The 14,203-nt window shown below is 46.8% G+C and overlaps 1 protein-coding gene across 1 annotated transcript in view; it reads left to right on the top strand.

Annotated features, from left to right (window-relative positions):
• LOC310963006 (protein bicaudal D homolog 1-like) overlaps positions 1 to 13,916 on the top strand; it is a gene marked incomplete at its 3' end in the record, with an annotated part of 67,372 nt that extends 53,456 nt beyond the window's left edge. The window contains exons 8-11 of the mRNA XM_083935636.1: positions 4,342 to 4,729; positions 4,852 to 5,046; positions 9,458 to 9,609; positions 12,899 to 13,916. Of these exons, the coding sequence (XP_083791762.1) occupies positions 4,342 to 4,729; positions 4,852 to 5,046; positions 9,458 to 9,609; positions 12,899 to 13,916 (1,753 nt within the window). The remainder of the gene's footprint in view (positions 1 to 4,341; positions 4,730 to 4,851; positions 5,047 to 9,457; positions 9,610 to 12,898) is intronic.
• Between the last annotated feature and the right edge of the window lie 287 nt (positions 13,917 to 14,203).

The raw sequence follows: 14,203 nt of genomic DNA, 5'->3' as shown, positions 1-14,203 counted from the left end.
ATCTGTAAATCCAAGATAGTACTCCTTTTACTCCCCGCCACACCAAACATATACTAGAATTGAATTTTTGTTATTAGACAATAAATATACCCCTATAGTAACAGATGTAGAATACCCTGGTATAGTACTATCTGATCATAGTCCGATCATATTGAAACTTAATTTTCCTGAGAATACGCCATCTCAGAAAATGTGGCGCCTTAATTGCAGTCTACTGGCAGATATCTACTTTACAAAATGTATAAACTCGCAAATAGTTTTTTTCTTGGAGCTTAATGATACCCCTGATATAAGTAGTGGCACTTTGCGGTAATCTTTAAAAGCATATATACGAGGACAAGTAATTTCATACAGTGGCGGTGAAAGGAAAAGGAGGATAAAACGTACCACAGAATTAATAAAAGCAATAAAAGAAGTTGACCTGCCAAATTCTATGGCTCCCTCTTAGGAGCCTCATAGAAAGCGGATTTTACTCCAGACTGAATATGACGTTTTGACTAGTCAACATGAGGAGGATCTATATCTTAGGTCAAGACAGGATCTCTATGAGCATGGCGAGCCATCTAGTAAGCTCCTGGGCTACCAGCTGAAATAGTCGGCAGCTGCTGGTATGATAGTAGAGATAGGGGATAACCTGGAAACAAAATTATAGATGAGAAGGGTATAAACGATCAGTTTAAATATTTTTATAAGGATCTACAGTAAACACCTCAGAAATAAATTATAGGGAACGAGTGAAGAATTTTTTGGGAATCTTGAATTACCGTCCCTAGAGGAAATGGAGAGGGATAGATTAGAGGGACCCATTTATAATAGGGACATAGAGAAGGCGATTCAGAATATGAAGACAGGCAAAGCGTCTGGCCCTGGTGGGTTCCCAAGTGAGTTTTATAAGATATTTGCTCCCAAACTGATACCCTTGCTTTGCAGAGTATATAAGGAGGTCCTTGACAAAAAAGCTCTGCCTCAAACAATGTCACAGGCTTTGATCTCTGTACTCCTTAAGAAAAGTAAAGACCCACTTAAATGTGAATCATACCGCCCAGTAAATTTACTTGGTTTTGATTATAAGATATTGACCAAAATATTGGCAGCTAGGATTGAGCTTGTTATAAGTAAGATAATATATCCTGTTCAGACAGGGTTTGTAGCTGGTAGGCAACTCTCCAGCAATCTCATTCGCCTGTGTAACGTGATATACCATGCTGAAGATAACCTTTCATCTTCAACCGCTTGTCCCTGTTGGGGTCGCGGGGGCTGGAGCCAATCCCAGCTGACATCGGCCGTGAGGCGGGGTACACCCTGGACAGGAAGCCAGTATATTACAGGGCGAACCGGGAACCTTCTCGCTGTGAGGCGACAGTGCTAACCACTACACCACCGTGTCGTCCCTGTAAAGATTCATCGAATCATAATTTTGAAATAAAGGGGGCGGCCGGTGGCTGAGTGATTAGAGCAGTTGCCCCATGTGAAGAGGCAAGTTCGACTCCGCCCTGCGGCCCTTTGCTGAATGTCTCCCCATCTCTCTCTCACCACATTTCCTGTCTGTCGTATATAATGAAGCGCTTGAAAACTGCCAAAAAAATAATCTTTAAAAAAAAAGAGGAACATTGGATAAGGCAAAATTAGATATGGAAAGGTGGTTAACCCTCCCCCTATCATTAGCAGTAAAGATAAATTCTGTTGAAATGGATATAATGCGATGGTTCCTCTATCTGTTCCAGACAATACCAATTTTATTTCCTAAATCATTTTATAAAGAATTGAATAAACATACTCTACCTTTATTCGGAATAAAACAGTCCCCAGGATAAGAATATAGTTCCTTGAGAGACAGAAAGAAGGAGGAGGCCTGGCCCTACCAAATTATATGCACTATTATTGGGCTGCTTATATAGATGAATTTATATTTTGGGTTTCAGAGCTGGATGAGGATGAAACCCCAGTGTGGGTACATATGTAAAGATATGCTTCTTGCCCAGTGTCCCTGCACTCCCTGGTCTGCGCTCATTTGTCCTTAAGCAAACATCTTTAAAAAAACAACCCTGTGGTATATACTTCTCTGAAAATTTGGGTCCAATTCAGAACACATTTAAAAAATACAGAAACGCCCTCCTATCTGCTCCCATCTATGGCAATCACTTGTTTCCCCTGCCCTTGGGGGAACAGCATTTAGGGAATGGTATAGAGCTTGGTCGGAATGCAAAAAAAAACATCTTTTTAAAGATGGTAATTTCATGTCTGCTGCTCAGCTGGGAAAGGGCTATGGGATCCCCTCCTAGACCAATTACTTAAGATATTTCCAGGTTCAATAATGTGAAAAAGATGTTCAGCCCCTCCCTCGAGTTACCACAAAGTGGATGGATGGAAGGGTTGCTGAACATGAACATGACTCTTAAAGGATGGTCTCCATGCTCTATGTGAATGTTCAGAAGGTGGCATCCCCTTCCCTTGATAGTGTAAAAAGGAAGTGGGAGGCAGAATTAGAGTTGGACATATCGGATGTTGACTGGAGTTGGACAGTAGAAATAATACACTCTTCTTCTGTATGTGTGAGATTGATACAGTTCAGGATGTTGCATAGACTTCACCTATTAAGGTACAAACAGTCAAGAATGTTTCAGGGGGCCAACCCGACTTGCCCCAGATGTAAACAGGCCAGCTGACTTGCCACATGTTCTGGTCTTGTCCCAGGCTGAAAGATTTCTGGGCCAATATTTTTAGAACATTCTCATTAATTTAAAATAAAGACATAGAGCCAGGTTCTCTAACGGCCATCTCCGGTGTGGCACCACAGGAAGCTTAACTAACGATCTTTCAAAGGAAGGCAATAGCATTCACTTCACTGCTGGCTAGAAGATTGATCCTATTTAATTGGATAAAGGCAACACCATCTTCTCATAAACGGTGGGTAGAAGAGGGGATCGCACACCTCAATTTAGAACATATTAGATTTACTGTACAGGGCAACACCAAGAAATTCTCCAAGGTCTGGCAGCCTTTTATTTCCTATTTTGAACAAGCAAGTTTGCGCCAATATAACTGGCAGCTTTTTAACCCCCCCCCCCCTTTTTTTTTTTCCCTTAAAGAAGTGATGACTTGAGTTATGTCTGTATGAATGGCTAAAACAATAATTTAGATAAATATGGTTAAAAGTGTTTTAAAAGTCCACCTAGGTTAAAAAGAGCCTAGGACTCTAATGGGCAAACAGTTTAAAAGATTTATTATAAAGATCAATTTAAAATGGTTAGACCCAGCCCCAAGTCTCTCCTGATGTCCCACAGTCTCTGGTGTCCCACCTCCAACTCTCCAGGTGACAGAAGAGGCACTCTTCTTCTTGTAATTTGCACAACGCTCCCCGGCACTCGCTCAGCCACTGAAATGGACCCACCAGCTCTCCACCGACACCCTAGCCTGCAAACTGTACCAGTCGCCTTCCCCCTCCGCCTAGCCCCGCAGACGGCCTCCCATGTCTGCCTCTCCATTAAATAGACACGCTCGTTTCACCCGGTAAACGACTTCCTGTGGTCCACCAGGCTGGAGTCTCACGGGCCAGACACAGGCCGCTGTGCTTCAAGTGGGGGGAAGGCCACTCTCTTTTGGCATCTGTGGTCTCTTGGCTGGCTGGCTGGCTGTTTCTGGGTGCTTCCTCTCCATGGCAAAGGTCCCCCAGTTATCTCCGGGCTGTCAAGCCAGGTGCCCAGGTCCCGTCGTCCACCCACGTTTCCTCACTGCTTTCCTGGCTGTGGGTGCTGTGGGTGATGTGGGCGCACCTGGCGGCCCTGCAACCGCGTACTCGGGTCCACCTTTCCCTGCATCCTCGTGGCCCGCTCTTTCAACAATATCTGCTCTCTGAATTAAAAAGGTTTTTATACCTGCATTTGCCACCAGCTGTGGCTCATTCTGCTGATTAGTGTTCGTCTGTGTGCAGTTCAGGGTCAGTTGGTAAAAAGAAACACAGCATGCAGTTCAACATAAAACGCGAACTATGTAAAATAACAATAAAACACAACATGCAAAAATAAATAACAATAAAATCACAGCAAGCAAATAAAATATGCACACTAAAAACTGACCCTGTCACAAGTCTACCGCACTATGTGTGAGACCTTCGTGGAAAAAGTGTCTGGGTCCTCTGAGGTGCAGTCATTGATGTAGAGGGAGAAGAGCAGTGGGCGAGGACACACATTCTTAAGGGGTGCCGGTGCTGATGGTTTGGTATAGTAACCTTATAGGCCTTTTTTGCTTGAATCCTCTATGTACTACCTTTGCTGTGCTACAACAATAGACTTACTGAAGAGGCTGTGATTCTTTTAACAATAATCTCTGATTTTCTTCTAGACAAGGCAGAGGGCTCCGGGGTCTCAGTCTTAAAGCTATGTCTTCCGACAACAGCAAAGTTCTTCTTACACCACGCCTTGCCAGGCGGCTGGCTGCTGTCGTTTCGACAACCGTAACTCCTGGAGAATCACGGAGCCCCTCACAGTCTCCATCCAAGGAGCCCTTATGTAGGGTGGGGGGTGGAGAGGAGAAAGAGGTGGACAAGGAAGGCCTCCATGTGCCAACTGAGCAGAGCCTGCCGCCATTCACACCTCCAACCCGCTCACCCAGCATTAGTGCCTCTTCATCATCATCATCGTCGTCATCATCACCTGCCCTGGAGCCAGCTGGTGAGCTGCGCAGGGAGCCCATGAATATCTACAACCTCAATGCCATCATCAGAGAGCAGGTTAGTGTTAGTGTCAGTGGAATTCCCATTCTTCTGTATTTTCTCTCCTCTCTTCAACTTTTCTTCCTTGTACCTTGTTATCTCTTCTTGTCCTCACGTCCATCTCTCCTCTCCTCCCCCAGGTGAAGCACCTCCAGCGGGCCGTAGACAGGTCACTGCAGCTGTCCAGACAGAGAGCTGCAGCCAGAGAACTGGCCCCTCTGCTGGACAAGGAAAAGGAGAGCTGCATGGAAGAGATCCTGAAGCTCAAGTCTCTGCTCAGCACCAAGAGAGAGCAGATAGCAACCCTCAGACTGGTTCTCAGGGCTAACAAACAGGTGAGACGTGATGTGCATATTTGAGGGAGTAGTGACAGGTGTAATCAGGTTCTAGACTACGTAATGTGAATACGCATGTGCGAAAGTTGCAGGCTGCCTGTTACTGCTCCCGGTCTTTGAGTTCGCTTTTTAAAAAAAATTTTTTAACTTCTATTCTCCTTTGTTCGTTCTGTTTTTTCACCCTAACTTCTTTGAAGTTCTGTCCTCTACAATGAGGATACTTTCGCTAGTTTTCGTGTTTCTTTTCGCGCTGTTTTTATCAATGTCGTGGGACAGGCTTCCTTTGTTTACTCCAGAGAACAGCTGATCGTGCTAATGCCGGCCAGACCAGCTGAGATTCCATCCGAACTCTGGAGAAAAACACACCGAGGACGCAGAGGTGGGAAGCAACGTCGGGGCTATAGAGGAGGGTCGAGACGGGGCGTGCTTATGGAGAGGAGAAGATTTAAGCTGTGTCTCCCCTCTGTTATGTGCAATGTACGGTCTCAAGAAAATGGATGCTAACGCAGTGCAACCTGAAGTACCATGAGTGCAGTCTGATGTCTTTCACGGACACATGGCTGCACAGGGACATTACGGACGAGAATGTCCTCGTAGATGGCTTCCACACCATTCGCGCTGACCGGGATTGCCCCGAGAGCGGTAAAAGGAAAGGAGGGGGGCTTGCAGTTCTAGTAAACAGCAGTTTCTGTAAACCTGGTCACATCAACATTAAAGAACAGCTCTGTATCTCGGATGTTGAACTGCTGGCTGTTGGACTCATACCGTCTGCCTAGAGAGATCCTGCATGTCATCACTGTTGTTCTGCACATCCCTCCCTCTGCAAACCCGACATCTGCCTGCAGGATCAGACATACAACCATCTCCAGACTCCAGACTCAACACCCCAGTGCCCTTATCATTATGTTGGGAGACTTTAACCACGTCACCTTGGATAGAGTTCTGCCGACCTTCCAACAGTATGTGAGCTGTCCTACCAGAGAGGTGAGGATTATGGACCTGATGTATGCTAACATTAAGGATGCATACATCTCCTCTTCTCTTCCCCCTCTTGGCAGGTCAGATCACAACCTGGTTCACCTCAAACCCTGCTATGTGCCTCTGGTGAAGAGGTAGCCTACGGCCACAAGGACTGTGAGGAGGTGCTCTGAAGAGGCTTATGAGACACTGCAGGGCTGCTTTGAAGTGACTGACTGGCCTGCTCTTTGTGAGCCGCACAGGGAGGACATCGATGGGCTCAGTGAGTGCATCATGGACAACATCAATTTTTGCGTGGACTGCAATGTCCCAGCTTGGACTGTAACCTGTTTCGCCCACAATAAACCCTGGCTCACCAAGGACATTAAGGCCATCCTGAATGAAAAGAAGAGAGCATTCAGAGATGTCAACCATGATGAGGTGAGGAGAGTGCAAGGGGTTCTCAGACTTAAAATCAGGGAGACTAAAGACAATTATAGGAGAAAGCTGGAGAACAAACTCCAGTGAAACAACATGAGGGATGTGTGGAGTGGCATTAGAACCATCAACGGGTTCCAGACTGGTAGCACAGGGTTGGAGGACCATGTGGACCAGGCCAACAAACTGAACCTATTTTACAATAGGTTTGATACTGCGGCCCATCCCCCACATGCCTCTGCTGCTGCCTGCCCATCAACCAATGCCACCAACCCTCCCCCCTGCTCTTCATCATGTCCTCCACAACCTGATGACCTCAGCCCTCCCCCAACGGACACCTCTACAGTGTCCATCACGCCTGACCTGGTGAGAAGACAGCTAACGAGATTCCACCCTGACAAAGCTGCAGGCTCCAATGACGTATTTCCCAGGGTGCTTAAAGCCTATGTCCCCCAGCTGTGTGGAGTACTGAGTCAAGTCCTCTGCCTGAGCCTGCACCTCCAGAGAGTCCCTGTGCTGTGGAAGACGTCCTGCCTCGTGCCTGTGCCAAAGACGCCACGTCCCAGTGGCCCTCAGGACTACAGACCGGTGGCCCTGACGTCCCACATCATGAAGACCATGAAGAGACTCGTCCTGGAGCAGCTAAGGCCTATGGTCAGGCCCTTCACTGATCCACTACAGTTCGCCTACCAGCCCCGCCTGGGAGTTGAGGACCGCATCACCCACCTACTGAACAGAGTCTATAGTCATCTGGACAAGCCTGCGAGCACTGTGAGAGTCATGTTCTTTGACTTCTCCAGTGCATTCAACACCATCCGTCCGGCTCTTCTGATTGAGAAGATGGCTGTGATGCAGGTGGAGGCCCCCATTGTGTCCTAGATTGTGGACTACCTGATGGGCAGACCACAGTATGTACGCCTACAGAACTGTGTGTTTGACAGGGTGGTCAGCAACACTGGGGCCCCACAGGGGACATTCTTCTCTCCCTTTCTCTTCGCCCTTTTTCACCTCAGACTTCAACTATTGCTCCGAGTCCTGCCACCTTCAGAAGTTTTTTGATGACTCAGCAACAGTTGGCTGCATCGGAAAGGGGGATGAAAGTGAATACAGGACTGTTGTGTGCAACTTTGTTACTTAGAGTGAGCTTAATCATCTGCAGCTCAATGTGACTAAAACAAAGGAGCTCTTAGTGGAGGGTGAAAACACCTGTGACCCCTGTCTCCATCCAGGGGGTCCCCATGGACACTGTAGAAGAGTATAAGTACCTGAGGGTGTACTTCAATAATAAGTTAAACTGGATGCCGAGGCTGTCTACAAAAAGGGCCAAAGTCGACTCTTGGGCTGAGGTCCTTTAACCTCTGCTGGACGATGCTGAGGATGTTTTATGAGTCTTCTTCGCTTTCACATGCTGGGGCAGTGGGCTGAAGGTCGCAGACACCAACAGACTGAACAAACTGATCAGGAGAACCGCTGATGTCATGGGGGAGGAGCTGGACACCCTGACAAGCGTGGCAGAGAGGAGGATGATGTCCAGGCTCCGGTCTATCATGGACGATGTCTCCCACCCTCTCTATGACACACTGGCCAAGCAGAGGAGCACCTTCAGCAGAAGACACCACGCACCCAGATGCACCACAGGAAATCTTTCCCGCCTGTGGTCATTAAATTTTACAATGCATCCCTTGGAGTCTGTCACCTCCTCTTCGTGATATAAACTCATCTATAGACAATCTGTTCTATTGCACATTTGTCTGGTATTTTTGATCTTGTATATATTTGTTAAAAGTTTTTTCATATATATTTTCATCTGTATAATATCTGTTGTTTGTATATCTGGAGTTTTGTAGCACAAATAATTTCCCCCTGGGATTATTAAAGTTCTTACTGATTCTGATTCTGATTATGATGTTGCAATATTTTGGATATGACTGTTGGTCCAATGATCTTCGGTGACCAAAGACAGCCTGCGTCAAAACTGTCATAAATTTAGCACCTATTGTTTGTGACTGCTGCTATGACCCACACCTGCAAACCAACCAATCAGAATATGACACGGAATACAATAATGCTATCCCAAAACATCTGCACAAGTATAAAATATATCAGTGAGCTTATGTCTCATAATTACACAAGGGCATGTTTGCTTGAGTGCAGATGAAGCACTTTCCAGCCATTAATTGTTTCACTGCAGTACCATCCATCCATCCATCCATTCATTGTTTGATCCCGGTCATTTCTTAGGGTTAGGTCCCTAGGCTCAAGGGTATTACCGTAAAAGGTATTTAAACTAGGGACTGCTTAAGCTGGTTGCGAGGATACCCAGCTAGCCACTGACTACACACATCCGGATGTCTACCCTGCTTACTCTGATAAGTCAACTAACCGAGCAGCCCTTGAATTGGTTGCAAACCAGCCATGCAGTTAACGGCAGCTCTCCTCTAATTGATCTGTGCACTTGTATTGTTGCTAGGTCTAAGGCTCAGTGACCCAGGAGGGTACCGAGGGCCGGTTGATTTGCTCTGGCTAAAGTTACCTTTTTAGAACCTGTAAGATGTTGAACATACAAAATCCTATTTTTTTACTACCATAAAACAACCTAATACATGACTAATGTCCTAATTTTTTTTTACTTTAAATGCAAACTGATTATTTTATTTTTTCATCCATCCATCCATCCACTGAAGTATGTTCAGCTATTGTCTACATTCTGAAAATCCGTTGAGCCTCTGAGAAAAATTTGGAAAAAGCCTATGTAGGTCACATTTCCTCTTGGTTTCTGCCCCTTCCCCAGTCCAATTACATTTTCTTCCAATCTTGTGTGTGTGTGTGTGTGTGTGTGTGTGTGTGTGTGTGTGTGTGTGTGTGTGTGTGTGTGTGTGTGTGTGTGTGTGTGTGTGTGTGTGTGTGTGTGTGTGTGTGTGTGTGTGTGTGTGTGTGTGTGTGTGTGTGTGTGTGTGTGTGTGTGTGTGTGTGTGTGTGTGTGTGTGTGTGTGTGTGTGTGTGTGTGTTCATTTAGACGGCAGAAGGGGCTCTGGCCAACCTGAAGAGTAAGTATGAGGCAGAGAAGTCCATGGTGACTGACACAATGATGAAGCTGAGGAATGAGTTGAAGGCCCTGAAGGAGGATGCAGCCACTTTCTCCTCTCTGCGGGCCATGTTTGCCACCAGGTCAGAGATGAAACACAAATGTTTGCCCCTGTTGCCCGTGACAATAAAATGTGTTTTGAGTGATCTGATTGCATCAGACAGTGCTTGACCAATTCAACTTAATTTGCTTTATATTGTCAAATCATAACAAAAGTTATTTCAGGACACTTTCCATATATGGCAGGTCTAGACCCACCAGTTCGCCCATAAGCACACATCAAGTAATAATGACAACATCATTCTCTTGTCTCGTCTAGTCTTCTGTCTTATGTATTTCTTTTGAGAGACTCTCTCCGCACTGCTCTCCGAACCTAAAGACTCATGGAATTGATCAACTGGTCTCTGCACGCTACTGACACCATCTTCTCGACGAGAAGCCCGGGTGCGGGGGAACCTGACTGTCCTGCCGGAACGTTTGCAGCTGGCTACACGATGGACGCGTGGGAGACGTGGCAGGTCGTGTGCCTGGCGGCTCTTTCCGTGGAGGACGCCTAAGAACATCTACCTATTCGGAACCGTGATAACAACTTCCCTGCTGATTGGAATAGGCACGGGCCTGGTTTATCAGAGAATTCGGGAATCCATGGCAGCTGCCAAAAGCCCCACATGGCTGCCTGGAATGATTGAGGCGGTGCGAGTCATGGGCACTCAGACTGTGGCTTTGCACCGTAACATGGACAACTTGAGCCGCGATGTGGGTACCATCAAGGAGACGCTCATGGCTTTGCAAAGGAAAGTGGATCGTATTGCTGACCAGAATGGACAAAGAGAGTAGCCGCGACATTGGAATGTGGCTGCTCGTCCCCAAACCCAAACAACCCCAATCTTATCCTTTTCGGCCTCCCCAACCAGCAGTGGCCTTGGCCAAGGCTGCTGCTGGAACAACAACTCCCCTGGAGAACACTGCAGTGAGACGCTCTTCATTCCTTCCCCCACCCCCCACAGACACCTGCTGATTGTTGACTCTGCCTGGTTCATGATCAAGGCCGTCTCCGTTGGATCAGACTGAGGCACCGAGGTTGTGACGCCGGGCGGGGTGACGACCCAGGCTCACACATACAGTGACATTATACATTTATACAGATATGCATCCACCCTCCTCCCCCTCTCCCACGTCTCTGCAGCTTTGTACCCCCCAGTGAGACAGACGGGTCCGTGACCAGCGCCGAATATGGCTGCAGGACCGGGTGGCTGCTGTCTATCCTGGGTTACACCCCCCACCCTCGCCCCCTCCCTGTTGCTAGTCTTGAGTTTTTCTGTTGTAAGAGTGATTATGTGCTTTTGTTGCTGAGGTGTTTTTTTTTCCTGTTCCCACACTGCACTCCCTCTGGAGTACAGTCTGGGGGTTGCCTTTTTTTTTCTCTCCTCCCTCTCCTCATGTTATGCTGTAACTTTCTCAATCCAATCCCTGCCTCCTGTCCTGTCTACCCCTCTGTCACATTGTATGTACATGTATGTTTGGACAGGTGGCGCTGCAATTTCGCTGGTACTTGTGACTAGTGACAAATAAAGGGCTTCATCATCATCATCATCATCATCATCATCAGCCTAGACACAAAGAACATTCCTATGCAGTAGCTAGAGAAATAATGAAAAAATAAATCACAGTGCAGTGTTGGTACTGGGAGCTGAGGCGAAATCAGGCGCTGCTGGTAGATGGTGTACCTCAAAAATGTCCTGAAACCTCGGCAACATGTCTATCCGTCCTGCAGTACAGCAGCAGTCAGACTGCTGCCTCACAACAACCAACAGGTGCAGCAGGAGGAAACGGTAAAGAAGAAAGCAACGTTAGACAAATATTAATACCATTTGGAAATGTAATCAGGAAAATCACATCTATAAACACAATCTGGATCAAGATGCATTTTGATGTCACGTGTAAATGCGGCCATTGGCTGCATGCAATGTGAAGCATGTTACTCTCAGTGATGAAGCCACAAAGCAGTTCTCCTAAGATCTCAAACATAATTAAAATCCCTTCATAACAGTTAAAGAACAGTACAGCTCTGTCATTTCTCAGTGTACCTATACATGGAAATTACATTACAACCAAATTTCTAGATTTTGCGATAGATGATTAATGTTAAGGGGCCTTCACATGATCAGCTTTTTGCGCTGGGCTCACCGAGACGTTGGGCGCAGAGACCCAATAAACGGCTAAATAAACGTTGGTATTAAAACATCCGTTAGCTCGTATACTGCCTATTCACAATCCTGTGTGCTCATGAACCTTAATCATTACATTTTCTTCTGATCGTGATAGAACTTTAATGTCAGTAGTAAGTAGTAATTATGTTAAGTAGTTCGGGAAACTCCGACATACAAACAATACGTTTTTCCTCCATCTTTCCAACTAGTTTTATGTCGCTAACTGGTTGTCTAGGAAACGTAAATGTCACAATCAAAGGTTCTATCTCATTGGTTGTGCTGTTGAAAAGTCAGCGGCTACAAGGTCAAAGTTCAACTGTTTTTAACTTTGAGCGTAGCAGCAGGCAAATCTGAGCAGTGCACGCCACTACCTTGGGCGCTGTCGCCTCTTCCTTAGGAAACGAATGGAACGGCCGGCACAAAGCGTCTATACCAAATATCATGTGTAGGGGCCTGAAGAGCTAGATGGGAAGTTGGCTATTCAGGCTGTTATTATACATTATTTACGCTGGGGTTTTCCTAATGTGTTGTGTTGTGGTGCAGCGTGTTTTTTTGATGCTGCACATGTTTTGTCAAATTGATGAAGATGTTTTCTTGCTTTGCTTGTGTTTTGTCTATTTGAATGTGTTTTCTGAAGTTGCAGTGCTGTATACACTCAGGGCAGCCGTCATTCATACATAAAAAAATTAGTAGTAATGCTTAATCATTTATGCGTTTTTCACGTATTCATTGCGTATGTATTCCAACTATTGAAAGCATGACACGTGTCATAAGACCCTAACCATCACCTTTTGTAGGTTAAAAGCAGTCATGTAACTGTCTTTTTGGTGGGTTGTTTTCGCAGTCCGTCAGCATTTAGTCGTCAACAGCCATAGGCCATTTGAAGGTATCAAATTTCCCCTAACAGCACAACATTAACAAGTTATGTTAAAATGTCTGTTTAAACGATAAAAAGTGTAAAAGCAAAATGTGTTATAGGGGGCTCCAGGAAAGTTACTTGCTATGATTTACTACCTGTCCAAGAAACAGACATGAGAATAGTATCAATATTCTTATCCAACTAGTATGCAAATCAGTGTATTTCCCTCTTTATGACCTCTATTTTACACCATGTTCCGTGATCATTTCCACATTAGATCTGCTCTTTTTGAACTTTTTTCAGGTGTGACGAGTATGTGAACCAGCTGGATGAGATGCAGAGGCAGCTGGCTGCCGCCGAAGATGAGAAGAAGACTCTGAACTCCCTCCTGCGAATGGCCATTCAGCAGAAACTGGCCCTCACCCAGCGTCTGGAGGATTTGGCGTTTGATCAAGAGCAGACCCACCGCACCCGCGGGGGCAGACTGAACCGCATGAGGACTAGCACCCCCAAAGTAAGTTCCCCTGCCTCAGCTTCAGCCTCCAACCTAGCCCAAGGCTCCACTTCAGCTTTGGCCCCTGCCAGCCTCCCACTTTCTGGCCTTCATAGCCCTATGTCAATTCTTCCAGATGACCCCACTGTGCCTCTTAGCCCATCTGCGGTCAGTGCAGCTCTGGCCTCAGCCCTCACCTCCCCTGCTCCACACATACCCCATGGCAGTCTGTCATCACAAGCGGTTGCCTCATTGGCTGGCCCTCCGGCTCCAGAGTGTCCCCCATGTCTGGAGGCCCCCTCCTCTCCCTCAGCGCGGACCCCACCCTCGACCCCTCTGAAGCTGGCTCACTCCCAGTGGACCCTGGGGGTGCGGACGTTTGTGGTTGACTCCCACAGTTTCAGTGTCAACATGTCTGCTCTGCCCCGTAGCTCAGGCCTTTCCAGGCACTACACCCCAGACTCTCAAACCTCTCCCTCGTCCACCATCACCAGACCAACCCAACCAGGATCTTCCCCCTCCTCTCCCTACAGGTCCCCTATTCTGGGGCTCAGGCACTCTACGTGGAGCCCCTCAACCCGAGCTCGGCCCTTGTCTAGCCTGACACGCTCTTCTGTTCTCTACACTCCTTCCTCATCCTCCCCTTACTCCTTCTCCCACTCTGCTTCTTCCGCCCACAACTATTCTTCTGCCTACTACAGCTCCTCTCCTGCTTTCACCTCCTCTAGTTCCTACCTCCCCTCTGGCACCTCCACCTCCTACAGCCACTCCACCAACTACACGCCCCTCTACCCCAGATACTACAGTCCTTACCGACCCCGGCACTGACCTCTCACTGTAAATCCTTCACTGTAAACCTTTTGAAGGATTTTCCACCAGGCTCCTTATTGAAATTAAAACTGCAACTCCCATCATTCTTCTTTTTGTCAGCTGAGAGAGGGGGGCTCACAGAGAGGAGGACAGAGTGGTTTCCTGTTTCCCAGTTCCTGATTTCCTGTGCCTAAGCTTTGGTTAATGGGTTCTGAATGTTCAGTGACTTTGCTCAGGGATTTGACATATGGAGCACAAGCAAACCCACCTTCGTTCTATTATGAGACTGATGGTCCACATCACAG

Source organism: Echiichthys vipera (assembly GCF_963691815.1).
Source record: "Echiichthys vipera genome assembly, chromosome: 20".
NCBI classification, from domain to species: Eukaryota; Metazoa; Chordata; class Actinopteri; order Perciformes; family Trachinidae; genus Echiichthys; species Echiichthys vipera.
The sequence above is the reverse complement of the archived record's forward strand: the minus strand, read 5'-3'. Positions and strand labels throughout refer to the sequence as shown.